Raw genomic sequence first — 15,630 nt, 5'->3', positions numbered from 1 at the left:
AGGAGTCATCTTTTCTTTGTCGTGCGTCCTTCCGGCAAGCCATCAAGGGCTGTAAGCCCTTTCTGAGTAATTTTCGAACGCGTCAGCACCTCCGACGGTCACCGGAACCACCGTCTGTCACAGTTCAAGCCGCCGGAGAAGTTTTCCGGCGAGTTTTCAGCCGAGACCGCACGCGATCAGGACCGTCTCCTCCCGGCGACCAAGTCTGTGGAAGTCCAGCCACCAACGCATCCGTCACGCGCCGCCCATCTCCTCTGCGCGTGGTCCTCACGCGCCACCTTCTGCTGGTGCGTGTGCACTGTTCCGGCAGCTTTTTCCGGTCGGTCTTGGACAGAGAAGCTCGCCTCCTCCTCCTCTTTCCAGATCTGTGGTTGGTTCTTTGTGGGTCTGACTTTTGTGCGCGCCTCTTCTTGATCAGTGATCAGGTTCGTTCCTATTTACTCGGTTTATATCTTTGTGATTTAATATAATGGCAGCAACTTCTCCTGTTCATTCGGAGGTCAGTTCTCCACCTCCTCCTTTCAAAAGTTCTCCCAATATCATCTCCACCAATGTTGGATCCATTACCTCTTCAAAGTTGAAGGGTTATGTTAATTACAAGAACTGGGACACCTCTGTTCGAGTTTGGTTCTTTGGACAGGGACATGGGAACCATCTCACGACTAAGTCTACTAATGTTCCTAAGGAGGAAAAATCTGATTGGGAAAAGATTGACAACCAGCTTCTGAGTATCCTTTGGTAGTCTATTCAAATATCGTCTTGGACATCTTCCATTCTTTTCAAATTTGCACTGAAGTGTGGGAGGAAGCAAAAAACCTCTACACTAATAATGTTCAGCAGCTCTATTTCATCATTTCTCAGTTTATGGAATTGAGCAAATCATCCGACATTAAGATGGAGACATATGTTGGCAAAAGTCGATCTTTGATGCAGGCATATTTGGATATGTTGCCTTACCCTACTGATACTTCTGCATATCGGAAACAGGTGGAACGTCTCTTTATGGTTGCCACACTGTCTGGTCTCCCCGAAGAATATGATAATGTTCGGGATACTATCTTGACTAGTGGGGATCCTGATCTATCAATGACGTATCAGCGTCTTCTGAATCTTAATAAGAAATCTGCTCCTGCATCGTCTGCTGTTGTTGATTCCACTGCTCTAGTTTCCCGTACTGACTTTCGCGGGAACATTGGAGGTGGACGTGGTAGAGGCCAGGGAGGACGTAACCCAGGATGACGTGATCAGCGACCTCGTTGTCATTATTGTCAGCAACTTGGTTATTATGAGGAACGTTGCTACACAAAGTATCCTCACCTGCGACCTTCTCATGCTGCTAATATAGCTCAATCGGATACTGCTTCAAATAGTACAGTCTCTCTCTCCTCTGAAGACTATGCAGCACTCCAGACCCTTCTCAGGAAGGCCTCTCCTCAGTCTCAGGCCTCAGCTTCAGAAACTGGTAATCCCGTTGCATGTGTTTCTCATTCTGCATCACTTGGTCCTTGGATATTTGACTCAGGTGCTACTGATCACCTCTGTGGTAATAAGGAACTCTTTTCATCCCTTACATATTCTGATAATTTACCCTCTTTTACTCTTGCTGATGGCACTATTGTCACCTTCTCAAACCATTACAGGACCCGAGTACGGGAAGACGATTGGAGTGGGCCGTGACTCACGGGGACTGTTCTACCTGGTTGTGCCGAGTCCTTCCGTTGCTTGTTCTCTCACAGAATCTCCACAACTCATCCACAGTCGCCCCGGGCATACTAGTCTTTCAAAATTACAGAAGATTGTTCCTCTTTTATCCGGTCTTCAGACTTTAGATTGTCAGTCATGTCAGCAAGGAAAGCACATACGCTCCTCCTTTGCTAATCGAGTCAATAAACGAGCTGATGCTCCTTTTTCAATTATTCATTCAGATATTTGGGGTCCTAGTCGTAGTGTGTTTGTTTTAGGTTTTCGGTATTTTGTGACCTTTATTGATGATTTTTCCCATTGTACTTAGATTTATTTAATGAAAAACCGTTGAGTTATTTTCTATTTATCAAAAATTCTCTACTGAAATTCATACTTAATTTGGTGCTTCTATTCGTATTTTACGTAGTGATAATGCTAAGGAATATGTTTCTGTTGACTTTTCTAATTTCTTAGCCACACAGGATACTTTACACCAAACTACTTGTCCTCACACTCCACAACAAAATGGAGTAGCTGAACGTAAGAATAGACATCTCATTGAGACTGCACGGACTCTTCTTATTCACATGCATGTTCCTCTTCACTTCTGGGCCGATGCAGTCCTTGCTTCTTGTTTTCTCATCAACCGTATGCCTTAATTTGTGCTTAATAATGACATTCCTTATAAGTTATAACTTATTGCTTCCAGATGTTCCTCTCTATCCTCTATCCCCACATGTCTTTGGTTGTACCTGTTTTGTTCATGATCTCACTCCTGGTAAGGACAAGTTAACATCCAAAGCCTTTAAATGCATTTTTCTTGGTTATTCTCTTCTTCAAAAGGGTTATCGTTGTTACTCTCCCGATCTTAAGCGTTACTTAGTTTCCGCTGATGTCACCTTTCTTGATCAACAACCATTTAATTCTATCCCATCTCAATTGTCACAGGTAGATCATGTTCTTCCTGTTCCTTTTCTTGACTTGTCTTTGCCAACTGCAGGTGCTTCTATTCCAGATGAGCAACCTATTGCTTCTATACCTGAGGACCGTCCACTTCTCACCTATCAGCGTCGCAAAACTGTGCCTCCTGTCGACTCGACTCTTGCTGACTCATCGCCCACTGCTGTTGATTCTTCCCCTCCGGCTCCTTCACCAGAGGCTCTTCCCATTGCTCAAAGAAAAGGTACACGTACTACTCGTAACCCTTATCCTCTTTATACCTTTTTGAGCTATGACCGTCTTTCTCCACCTCATTTCACCTTTGTTTCTAGTCTTTCTTCTGTTTCTATTCCTAAGACCACAGGTGAAGCACTTTCCCATCCAGGGTGGCGCCAAGCGATGCTTGATGAGATGACTACACTTCATTCCAATGGCACTTGGGACCTTGTTTCTGCTCCTCCAGAGAAGTCTATCGTTGGTTGTCGCTGGATTTTTACTGTGAAAGTTGGACCTGATGGCCATGTTGATCGACTCAAGGCACGCCTAGTTGCAAAGGGTTTTACTCAAATCTTCGGCCTTGATTATAGCGATACATTCTCTCTAGTCGCTAAGATGGCGTCAGTTCGCCTATTTCTTGCTCTTGCTTCTATTCGTCACTGGCCACTCCTTCAACTTGACATCAAAAATGCCTTTCTTCATGGTGATTTACAAGAAGAAGTTTATATGGAGCAACCACCTGGTTTTGTTGCTCAGGGGGAGTCTGGGAAGGTGTGTCGTCTTCGAAAATCCTTATATGGTCTCAAGAAGTCTCCTCGGGCATGGTTCAGTCGCTTCAGTTCTGCTGTTCAGGCGTTTGGCTTAATTCGCAGTAAAGTTGACCATCCTGTATTTTATAGGATCACATCTCCTGGTAAGTGCATCTATTTGTTAGTCTATGTTGATGACATCATCCTCACCGGGAGTCATCAAGCTGGAATTCGTCAGTTAAAACAGTATTTATTCAATCAATTTCAAACAAAGGACCTCGGAAAGCTGCGTTATTTCTTGGGAATTGAGGTAACACAATCTAGACAGGGCATTTCTATCTGTCAAAGGAAGTATGCCTTGGATATCCTAGAAGAGACTGGTATGTTGGGTGTAAACCAATTGATACACCCATGGATTCCAATGTCAAGTTATTGCCCGGACATGGGAGCTGTTATCTGATCCTGGTCGTTATCGGAGGCTAATTGGGAAGCTCAATTATCTTACAGTGACTAGGCCAGACATTTCTTTCGCTGTTAGTACGGCTAGTCAGTTCCTTGATTCCCCTTGTGATTCTCATTGGGATGCTGCTGTGAGGATCATCTGATACATCAAAGGAGCACCAGGAAAAGGTTTGTTGTATTCAGATCAGGAAAATACAGAAATTTGTGGTTATTCAGATGCTGATTGGGCAGGATCACCCTCAGACAGGCGCTCTACTTCTGGCTATTGTGTTTTCTTCGGAGGAAACTTAATTTCTTGGAAGAGCAAGAAACAACCTGTTGTTGCTCGATCTAATGCAGAAGCTGAATATCGTGCAATGGGAATTACTACATGTGAGTTAATCTGGTTAAAGCAGTTGATTCAGGAGCTTCGTCTTTGTGAACAGAAACAACCCATGACACTCATTTGTGATAATCAAGCTGCGCTACATATATCCTCTAATCCTGTATTTCAGGAGAGAACCAAACATAGAGATTGATTGTCACTTCATTCGAGAAAGGATTCAGTCAGGAGAAATCAAGACAACTTTTGTCAACTCTAATGATCAACTAGCAGATGTCTTCACTAAAGCCTCTTAGAGGTCCTCGGGTTGAATTCATTTGTAGCAAGTTTGATGCTCACAATATATACGCACCAGCTTGAGGGGGAGTGTTAGAATAGATATGATTGGATATGATTAGATATGATTAGATTACTTCCTATCTGTAAATATTATTCCTTTGGAAAGGTCTCTATATATTGTAACTCTTTGTATCAGATTAATACACAACATATTATTTTATATTCAAGTGAGACCTAAATGTCAACTCAAGTTGTTCATCAATATATATAAACCTTTCTTTTTAGATGATTTCTTTTCTTTTTTACCTCATTTTGTATTTAACCTGCATACATAGTATATGTTATGCTATTGTGGAGTCTTATCAATTAAATTTCATTAACCACAAAAAAAGAATAAGTATCTGAAGTCTTTTCCACACACAAGGTAAAGTAAACTATACATACATTATAGGACTAACCAATTTATAACAACATTAAAATCATATAGAAAGAAATAAATATATTGCAAGTATTCCACGGTATGAATAACAGTCTGCAAAAATAGAATTACAAATCTGAAATTACCTTATTATCTATGCCACGAAACGAAGTAGTGTAAGGATTGGCATCATCAGCCTCATTAGTATGATTATAGACAACATCCAAAATAACCTGTGTATGGATAGGATTTATAGTAAGAGGTACATAAGATTTTAGATGATATAAAATAAGACAGAAACCAGGCGATCAAAATATACAACATGTTACCACTCCAAAGTTGTGAGGGTGAAAAATGAACGTTACTACCTCTATGCCAGCAGAATGTAAGGCTTTAACCATTTGCTTAAATTCTTGGGAAGCATTAACTGATCCTCCACCAGCACTAGCATAGCGACTCATAGGAGCAAAGAAATTTATTGTAGAATAACCCCATGTGTTAATCTTCAAAAGCAAAAACACAACTGTTAGTATCATATATTGCTACTTAGTAAGTCAAACTTACATAGGATGTGCATGACGACCTTCCCAAAATCAGTTTTTTTTTCAATTTTTGTTCCCGAGAACAAAAATGAATAGAAATAATGTTTGACAAAACCGGTTTATTTTTTCGTTCCCGAGAATGAACCAGTTAAATTTCTGTCCTGGGAAATAGAAAAAAGAATCAAAAATTTTGCAATTTTGTTCCCGGGCACAAAATGAGAAACATTTGTCTCTTTCAATCACTCTCCACCACTACCATCATCACCACCACCACCACCATCGCCGTCAACACCACCACCTTCAAGCCACCATCACCACCCACCGTCACCAACCACAATCACCATTGCAGCAGCCATTACCGTCACCACCATCACAATCACCATCATCGCAGCCACTGCCGTTACCACCACCATGCCATCACTAACCATCACCACCATCGCCGTAGCCACTAACGTCACCACCATCGCTATCACTACCACCGCCGCCTCCACAACCACCACCACCACACCATATGAAAAGAAAAGTGATGGTCCGATAAAAATTTATGCTTAATAAGAATGATTTTTTATTCTATTATTTGTTGTGTTATCAAATGCAATTCTCATTCTCGGAATAAAAATAGAACAGTTATCAAACAATTTTATTTTTTTTCAGAAACTGTTCCAAGGCACAGAAATAGAAAAGAATTGTTTCTTTTCAGAAAGAGTGCCAGGGAACAAAATGGTTGCCATGCACACCCATAGTCTGATCACTTCAATCATCAAAGAAAAATGCATGTAACAAAACCGCAATTAGTGTTTTCAGATTTGCACATTAAATCTGTGAAAACGAAAAATAATTATAGTTGTGCCACCTATATATGTGTTCAGTTATCGTCCATTACTTAAGAATTCATGTGTAAACAGCCAGGGAGAAGACTTTTATTTTGATTTATTTATTGGGAATACACAGTACAAAATGAAGAGCTCCCATACGAAACTTTGACACAAAAAATAGAGCATAATATATTTTCAAAATTACCATGTGATCTCTGGGATTTGGATGCCTTTGGAGTTCCAACTCATCAAACTCAAAGACAGGCAGCAACTCCACTGCATTGATACCAAGCTCCAGAAGGTGTGGGATCTTATAGGCAAACAACAAAATAAGTTTAAATATGGAAAGACAATAAATAGCAAGTAAAAGCATATAATAATGAACAAACAACTATATTTCCTAAAATTGAAGATGGTGTATAACCACTAAAGCATTGTATACACCCTCCTATTCTGTGATACCTAATGATCACAAAACATTGTGTGCAACAGTATCATGAAAAGTAAGGCTTTCTTTCTTCTTGTTTTATCTGACAAGATAACTGCAAGACTGCCGTCTCCGATAACTAGCATGAACATATAAAGCTTGTTTAAATAAGTCGCATTAATATAGTATCTAAGAAGTACTAGGTTTATGAATCTTGCATATACTTTATCATAGAACAGATTGAACACAAGAATACTTCATTGTACCACTTGACAGAATGAAATTTGCTAGCTATGAGTTTCATCACAATTCTGTGCACAACAGTAAGACAATAACTTTTTCTCACCTTCTGTAGAGGGTTTAACATATCTCTAGGTTCTCAATCATTTTTTAAAACACATAAATTTTGCAAACGTTCTGTATAAAGATTAGTTGTGCCATGTACCATTATAACGTGTCAAGGAAATGTTCTATAAGCCCGTTATAGCTCTCCATGGAAAGAGCATCCCATCCTTGGATTTGAGAGAGCTAAGCCAAAGTTTCGAGATATTGAAAATTTCCTACGTATTGTCTTTAGACTCTTCTAAAAGAAACACATCAAAATCAGTTACCTTCTGGCGGTGGGGGAAGAGATGCCTTTTATTACCTTTGGAAATAAGACAATATATATTCCACCAAGGGTTTGAAACTGCTACAGAACATCAACATTCCATTACAAAATCACCATCATCCCAATATTCAAATCCCCATGTTTGTCAGCATAACATTTTTTCTTAACTGTTTATATTTTAATGGTTGAACTTCTGTTGACCTCAAAGGAAAACTTGCTACAATCCATTTGATAATATTATAACACATTTCATTTGATCTGTCATAAACCAACTATCCCAAAAGTTTAAATTGTTAGGTGAAGACACATAAATGATTTCATACTAAACCTCTAACATGCTCCCTCCCGTAAGAGTCCTTTGCGCTTGAAGCATGGACAATACACAGGCCCTCTTACCTTGTGATGAAATTTAATTAATTATTAGAAAAATGGAGACAGTAAGGATCGAACTCTAAACTACTTGGTCATAGAGAGTTTGATACTATTATGAGCCAACTATAATAAAAGCTCAAGTTGTAAGATGAAAACACATGAATAATTTTATATTACATCTCTAACATAGTCAACCCTACAGCAGTTTGACACTAGGCTTCGTTTAATATATTTTGGACAATCACTTCACAAGGAAATGAAACTTTTAAAATTTTATACCCATGCATATAGTGTTACATCATATTTATATTAATTATATTGCAAATATTACCTTCTCAATAACACCAAGATAGCTGCCACGAATGTTGCTATCCAACCCACTAGATTCATCAATTGTAAATGCGCGGACATTCATCTCATATATAACAAGATCTTTCTGCATTTGCAGCAAGGGAGCATAATGAATATGGAACTACATTCAACCAGACACATACAATATGCAGTCATATTCTTAGTCAAATTAAAACTACTAGACATAAGCTGTAACAGCATGCAAAGCAAAGGTAGAATATAAGCCAAAGATATAGATACAAACATGATTCAACTTGGATGAAACCTTGAGGAAAAATACCTCTGGAATATTTGGAAGCTTGTAATTTTCTCCCCAGTCAAAAGGCAAGCTGTCAAAATCATAGGTGCCAAGAAACTTGGACAACTTCATGCTAATATCCCCAAAATATCGTCGACCTTCCATTAGTTTTGCATAAGGATCAACAAGCACAATGCTGCTGTCAAATCGATGCCCTTCACCCATGTCTTGAGGTCCATCTATGCGATATCCATACAGAACATTGCTCCGAGGAAGATCCTTCACATTGAAAGGTGAAAATATATTAAAATGCTACAAACTCTGTGCAATCTGAGCAATATTGGACTTGGATATAACGGAAGAAATAAAAATGCAGAGCCAAGAGCTTGTCGCTAAAACACAGCACTAGTCTCAAAAAAATAATGGCATTATCTACAATTAGCACAAGGTAAATTAACAACAGTTTGATGTACATTTATCCCAGAGAACTTCATTATCTAACCATATAAGCACAAGCAACCATAAATCATTTAAAAACACCAGTCTACCATGGATCAGTTTGATGTTATTATAGCAAGGTGATTCTCATAAAAATCAAGTCAAGCAGCAAGTGCGCATGATTGCATGAAGAAATACCAATTAACATTTCATAATCACCCAACAAGAGTCCATATGTTCACGATCAACCAAGTTAACAGACACAAAAACAAATCAATCCAGTTCCCTATGAGAGTATTGACAGATTTTTTTAATAGAAACAGAAACTTTATTAGACAGATAAGAGGGAAATTGTAACTGGGGACAGAAAAGATATCCTCCACAGCAGAAGACACTATTGACAGATGTTTTCCTCTTACAACGAGCAATTTCTTCTTTAATGAAATTTCATCCATCTGTACAATGTCTACAAGTTTCCATTTAAAATGAAAAGGGGCGAATAAAAGTTTTTCAAATTTAAAATGGAAGTTTTCATCTACATAGTCATAATATCATAACTGCATCCGAATTGATACATTCGGTCCAATTACATTTAAATCTTTTAACAAAGTGCATCAACATTCAACACCAAAGTAAATCAAGCAGGACACCAATCCAATGTGAACATTCAAATAGACATGCCATATACTTTCCTCCATCATTGCCAATACTTCTACACATAAAAGTGTAGGAAAAGTCGGAGTAGTCAATCACGCCCAATAGAAGCATTATAGCGTCATTGCGGTACGTGGTTGTAACATGCATTCCTTCACATCGCGTTTTGGAGTCATGGCCATCATGCCCAAAATCAGGGCTGTCAGCCTGCTATCGTGACAAGACATGGCTGTCACGGCTGCTATGGTGAACAGGTTTGCTCCATTTTCTGAATTTTTTAGCCCTTCTTTTTGGGTATTCTAATGATTTATCCTCTGTTTTGGGAATTAGAAACATTATAGGATTTGAAACCCTTCTTCATTGATGATTCTTGCAAAAAACACTTAAACCTGACCTCTGTCTCAAACTCTGACCCCTAACCCACTACTTGTTGTCATTATTTCAGACCAAGCCTGACACTTTCCAGCACACCCACTGCTCGCCCATGTCTTCTGCTGGTCTGCTCAACCACGCACATCCTTTACGCCCCTTCATAGAGGTCCCTGTTTAGTTTCTTCACGCAGATCTCTGTTCATACCTTCGTGGTTCACACCCTCTGTCTCCGTCAAAGCTCAGTTCTTTTTTCTTTTTTTTGGTACTGTGTAGCGTGTACAGAGCCCTTCACAGTTCACAGCACTCTGTCCCTACGTTTTTTTTTCTGTTCTTATGTTTTTCCTCAGTTGCTATGTTTTCACAGTTCACAGCCGTCTTTTTTTTTTCTATTAATTCCGTCAACCTATTTAAGATTTGATGCTTTACTTTCTTTTCCCCTTATGCTCTTTGACTTCAATTGTTATAGCCTTGTTAATTATGCCTTAAATTGATGGTGATTATGTGTTTAATCCATGACTTTGATTATTAATTATGAATACATCTGTAATTTTAGGTAATGCTTTTTTTGAAAATTTATGTGTATAGTATATGTAAAGTGTTAATTCAACCCAAAAGTTTAAGTTGTCAAGTAAAGGACATGTAATGGTTTTATTTTATATTTTTATAACAAGCCCTCTCACACGAAAGCCCAATGGGCTGAACACTTGATCACAGAGACTCTGATACCATGTAAAATATCATTTCAACCCAAAAGCTTAAACTGTTGGGTGAAGGCCACATTAATGATTTATATTATATTTTTTTAACAGTATAAATTATTTGTCTTGTATGTACAATTTTCGGTATAGTGGCCATTCTGCTGTAGTAGTTTTAGGGTTGGCATATAGTCCCACATTGGTTGTATGAGCAACTAATGTGGCCTTTATAAGGCTTTGGGCAATCTCACCCTTAGAGCTAGCTTTTGGGGTGGTGTATTCCAAGGTTCTTAACATGGTATCAGAGCCTCACTGTCCCCCACTTTAAAGTGGAATTAAAAACAAAAAGCACAAAAGGTAAACCAAAAATTGGGCCTGTGCATAATCCACGCTTCAAGCCCAAAGGGCTCTTGTGTGAGGGGGCGTGTTGAGATATATAGTCCCACATTGGTTGGGGGCAACTAATGTGGCCTTTATAAGGCTTTGGGCAATCCCACCCTTAGAGCTAGCTTTTGGGGTGGTGTATTCCAAGGTTCTTAACATGGTATCAGAGCATGTAAAGAACCTTGGGATACACCACCCCAAAAGCTAGCTCAAAGGGTGAGAGTGCCCGAGGCCTTATAAAGGCCACATTAGTTACCCACACAATCAATGTGGGACTATATATCTCAACACGTCCCCCTCACGCAAGAGCCCTTTGGGCTAGAAGCGTGGAATTGCACAGGCCCAATTTTTGGTTTTACCTTTTTGTGCTTTTTATTTTTAATTCCACTTTAAAGTGGGGGGCCGTGAGGATCGAACTCGTGACCTTATAGTCACTCAAGCTCTGATACCATGTAAAGAACCTTGGGATACACCACCCAAAAGCTAGCTCAAAGGGTGGGAGTGCCCAAGGCCTTATAAAGGCCACATTAGTTACCCACACAATCAATGTGGGACTATATATCTCAACAATTTCTAACACAATTTGGATACATAGGAAGATATTGCATAGAAATATACAAAATTTATATTCGAATACACAGAAAAATGTTATTTATTTATGAAAATAGGAAAGCTACTTGATAATTACACAAGTGTCGTGCTTTTACAGCTTTTACAGAACCTATAACGACAATTTCAACTGAAGACCAAGGTAAGGCCGAATTTTAGGCAATCTAACAGAAGTGATACCTCAATACATATGTGCCAAATGTCCCCTGTTTTGTTCAAATGAGGATCCAAAGCCAGTTCTATCATGCCACCATCCAATGTGCCAATGCCTCCCCTAAAAAACATTATAAAAACATGAGAATAAGTGTGTGAAACAAAAGGAAACTGATAATTTTTATGGATATATTAACCTGGGGAAAAAACCTAGAATCAAAACATAAAGTTTTGTAGTAGGACAATTCAGGCAATATTACTGTCAAGAAAGTATATCTTATCACAACAAAGTACATTCATGTTGCAAAATCACTTTGCACCCCATCGACAAACCGCAGCACATAGTCATGACTCATGCCACAGAAGAGAACTCCAATTAATTGAAGCAATGTTGCATGTAAAAACTATACTGGTGTTAAAAATGACCAGAGGGTATGAAGTATGTAATATCAGAAAGGTGCAGCAGTCTGCATCATCCTTGAAATTGTATCAGGACCTTGAATGACAGAGAAAATCTTCAAAAATTGACTCATAACACATGAGGCTAAAACTTTAATTTGACCGAGACCAATAAAGACTGAACTGTAGACCATTTTGTCAACTAGACTCTCATACCACGTGAATAACAACTTGACCCAAAAGAATAAGTTGTCTAGTAAGGGCCCAAAAATGGTTCTTATAAATATGTAACCCTAGCATCCATAAAACAAAGCTACAATAAAAGCTGATATGGTACTTACACTCAACATATATCAAAATTTTGAGTTCAAATGCTTGAAGTGAAGTCTCTCAATTGATCTAAAAAATAAATGCAAGTATTGAATCCTTACTAATAAAGCTCTCTCTTAATGGGATTACAGTTTTGAACAAATATTTAGAAAGTGACAAATCATTATATAAAATTGCAGCGTTAGAAACTAAAGACTCATGATAAAAATGCATACATGAGGCTAAAATCAAATTAGACAAAGCACATCTTTCAAATGTATATATATATATATATATATATATATATATATATATATATCAATGAAATATTTTTAAAATTTGAACTAATCATACAAAAAGAATATCTAAATTTACCTCTCAGGAAGGACTAAACAAAGTGTGACAGCAGTTGCATACTGTGAAAAAATAGCAAAATTGATCCCATTGTCAACTTCTGACACACCCAATGGGAATGCCTGGCCTGGGAAAATTTCCCATGAAGGTCTGCTCCTTAGCACTTTTGAGGCTTCTTCCTGGAATTGCAAAAGGTAAGACATTACAACATGGATTACACTCATCACATTTGACTTGAAGATTAACGTATTTGACACATTCATGCACTTTGATAACAGATATGCAATGTGCCAAAGAGCAACAGATATAAGCAAGAATATTGCAGCATGGAGCTATGTTTGAAATCTCAAATATAAATTGCAGCATAATGGTATGGCATTTATTTTTTTGGGAGGGGGTTTCAAAGGAGGTTTATGACATAGTATTGGTTGGGCCAAAAGGGAATGATAGGCCAAAGTGCAGACAAAGTGACCTAGCTGGGATTTACTCCTTGTGGAGCAAACAATACCCAAAGAGACTAAGGTATAGCTTGGTAGACGTATTAGAATGGGACATAACATAATATAAGAGTTCTGTTTTATGTTTACTGCATTTTTTAAATAGAATAGAACTAGGCATGAGATTAAAAAGAGGTACATTTTGGTTCTACTAAAGAAGATGAAACCCAGGAGAACAAAACTGAAATCAACTGTTACATTACGTTCCATTCCATTTTGTCCACAAGCAAATGCTACCTAAGTGTCACTTGAGTTGAGGCTCTTGAACTGAAATGCCAGGACAGCTTTTGAAAATGAGGTAATAATATCTTTCTCAATCAGTTAAAAGGGACACAAAAAATAACAGCCTGGTGTTCTTAGTTCTTACAAGGTTGGAGCAAGTGTTCGTTGAATTTCTCATTTTTAGCAAGGGATTTAACAACAAACTACTTTAATACCAAAGCTCTTAGCACTCTGATTCTTAGATAGCAAACAATTGCATATAAAAAAACCACTATCATTGCATTCTATAAACATGACTATAAATTGCAACTATGCAACTAATAGCTGCCCCACTAGACTAATAGGCACGAAAGTGCCATAATTGGCAATAATTATTTAACCTCATGAGCAACAAAATTATCAGCAATCCAAATTTTATTCCCTCCGAAGTCCGAAGTTGGAAAAGAGTTCTTTCTTTGATTTGATGACTATAACATGTACCTTCTGAGTAAATTTCATTAACATACATAGTGAACGCAACAACCTTCTGCATTTAGTTATCATGAAAAAAATTTCTAGGTTTATCTCTGAAGAATCCAAATAATAGGGAGGGGGAGGGGAGAGAAAGAGAGAAAAAAATGATGCATGCATCAGGTAATGTAATAGACTTGACCAGCAAGCCTTCATTACATCTAGATGAATTAATGAATTTTAGCAAATTAAGATTTAACATCACAGGAAAAATTATTTGCTGTAAGATACATATACTGTAACCAAGTGCTCTATCAGGCTGGCGATTAAACCTATGAAAAAAAACAGTATACTGTATGGCTCTTAAAATATAGTAACATTTGATTGCATCGTTTTCATCCCTCTTTATTTGCTTTTACAGTTTAAAACTTAAACTTTCAAGGTCATCTTGGAAACAATCAGACTAACTTCAAAATTGCCAACCTTGTTCTTTTGCTTTCATGTGGACAGATGTACATTCAATATTGAGTTGCATAATCTATTCCAGTTGGTCTACGATCATGCTCTCTGTTATCCTAAGAACAAGAGTTTTTTTTTTTTTTTTTTAAGGCCAGTGGCACGAAGACACACATAAATGACATAAATACCTCAAGTAACCCTTCTTGAGCACGACCACCATAAACACTAGTTGTCCTATGCTTGGCACGGTCCATTGCCTAACCTATGCCAAAATTTTCAATCAAAATTTACAATAGCGATGAGAAGTCACACTCAATTATACTTGAGCGCATTAATGATTACATACCTCACTAAAAACTCCATGCATGTTATTATTAGATTTGCTTCCAGTTGCTTGCTTACTAAACTTCAACCTAATAATAAGATCAAATGTCAACTCTAGAAACCACTAGCGCTTACTAATAAGCTAATATTCTTACAATTAATGGATGCAAAATCTAAAGTGAAGTACCCGACGTCACGGCCAGACAAATTTCCGGCAAATGAACTACGCCCGACGTAGTTGCCGCCGGAAAAAACAGAGGCGAAGAGTGTAGAATGAGTAGTGGATCTTGAACCGTAGAGTAATGGATGGTGAAGCATATTGGATCCTTACAAAGAACCGAGTTCGAGAAAATCCGATTGTTGGGACTTGGGAGATGAGTGAAAGCAAAGAGGTAGAGGATTGGGTTGTTATTTATATATGGAGAATACAAAATTGGAAATGGAAAGTTGAGGTGCTTGGAATGCGAGCGAGCTTTCTTATCTGTAGAGAAGCATCGAAGCGAGCAATGCGATTTTCATGCCTGCCACGTGAATCCGAGTTTGGGAACAGAGAAGAGAACGTGACAGTGGAGTCGAGTCCAGTAGCATCCACACGTGTCCGAATCCTTTTCCCAAAAATATCTCTCTCTTCAGATCTTACGGATTTTAAGTAATGTGCATGTAAGTAAAATTCTTTTCATATATATAAAGTGCATACTAAAAAAATTTATACTTAATAGTCGTAGTGTAATTGGACATAAATGATGAGTAGTTGGGAAGAAAATTTAATTTGACTTCCATATTAAATATATTTTTGGAAAAGAATGAAGAATTTTAGTTCTCCCTAAATTTTAACTCGGAATTATTTCATAATCGACTCAAAAAATTGAAATTTGTGAAAATATCCAAAATTGACTCATCTCAAAAAAATAATTAGATTCAGTATAAAAATATTAAGACTCTGTTTGGGAGATGGTTTTTGGAGGGGAAGGGAAGGGAAGAGAGAGTTTTAGGAAGTTCTTCCCTTGTTTATGATTTAAAAAGAATGAGGGGAAGGAATTGAGGATTTTTACTAAACCCTCCAAAATCTTCATTCTTCTTAAAATTTAAGTTCCCTCTAATTTTGTC

General features: G+C 37.9%; 1 protein-coding gene across 1 annotated transcript in view; it reads right to left on the bottom strand.

The window, feature by feature from the left end:
- Positions 1-15,110, bottom strand: part of LOC133314288 (isoamylase 3, chloroplastic) — a 29,583-nt gene extending 14,473 nt beyond the window's left edge. Inside the window, exons 1-10 of the mRNA XM_061515737.1 lie at positions 14,711-15,110; positions 14,546-14,612; positions 14,388-14,456; positions 12,593-12,750; positions 11,537-11,630; positions 8,247-8,483; positions 7,947-8,051; positions 6,412-6,516; positions 5,218-5,352; positions 4,996-5,082 (exon numbers count right to left, since the gene is read on the bottom strand). Of these exons, the coding sequence (XP_061371721.1) occupies positions 4,996-5,082; positions 5,218-5,352; positions 6,412-6,516; positions 7,947-8,051; positions 8,247-8,483; positions 11,537-11,630; positions 12,593-12,750; positions 14,388-14,456; positions 14,546-14,612; positions 14,711-14,841 (1,188 nt within the window). The 5' untranslated portion in view covers positions 14,842-15,110. The remainder of the gene's footprint in view (positions 1-4,995; positions 5,083-5,217; positions 5,353-6,411; positions 6,517-7,946; positions 8,052-8,246; positions 8,484-11,536; positions 11,631-12,592; positions 12,751-14,387; positions 14,457-14,545; positions 14,613-14,710) is intronic.
- Positions 15,111-15,630: the final 520 nt, after the last annotated feature.

Source organism: Gastrolobium bilobum, unplaced genomic scaffold (genome assembly GCF_033153095.1).
Source record: "Gastrolobium bilobum isolate Gb01-03AN ecotype WA unplaced genomic scaffold, APGP_CSIRO_Gbil_v1 utg12160, whole genome shotgun sequence".
NCBI classification, from domain to species: domain Eukaryota; kingdom Viridiplantae; phylum Streptophyta; class Magnoliopsida; order Fabales; family Fabaceae; genus Gastrolobium; species Gastrolobium bilobum.
Note: the sequence above shows the minus strand (reverse complement) of the source record. Positions and strands in the feature narration are given on the sequence as shown.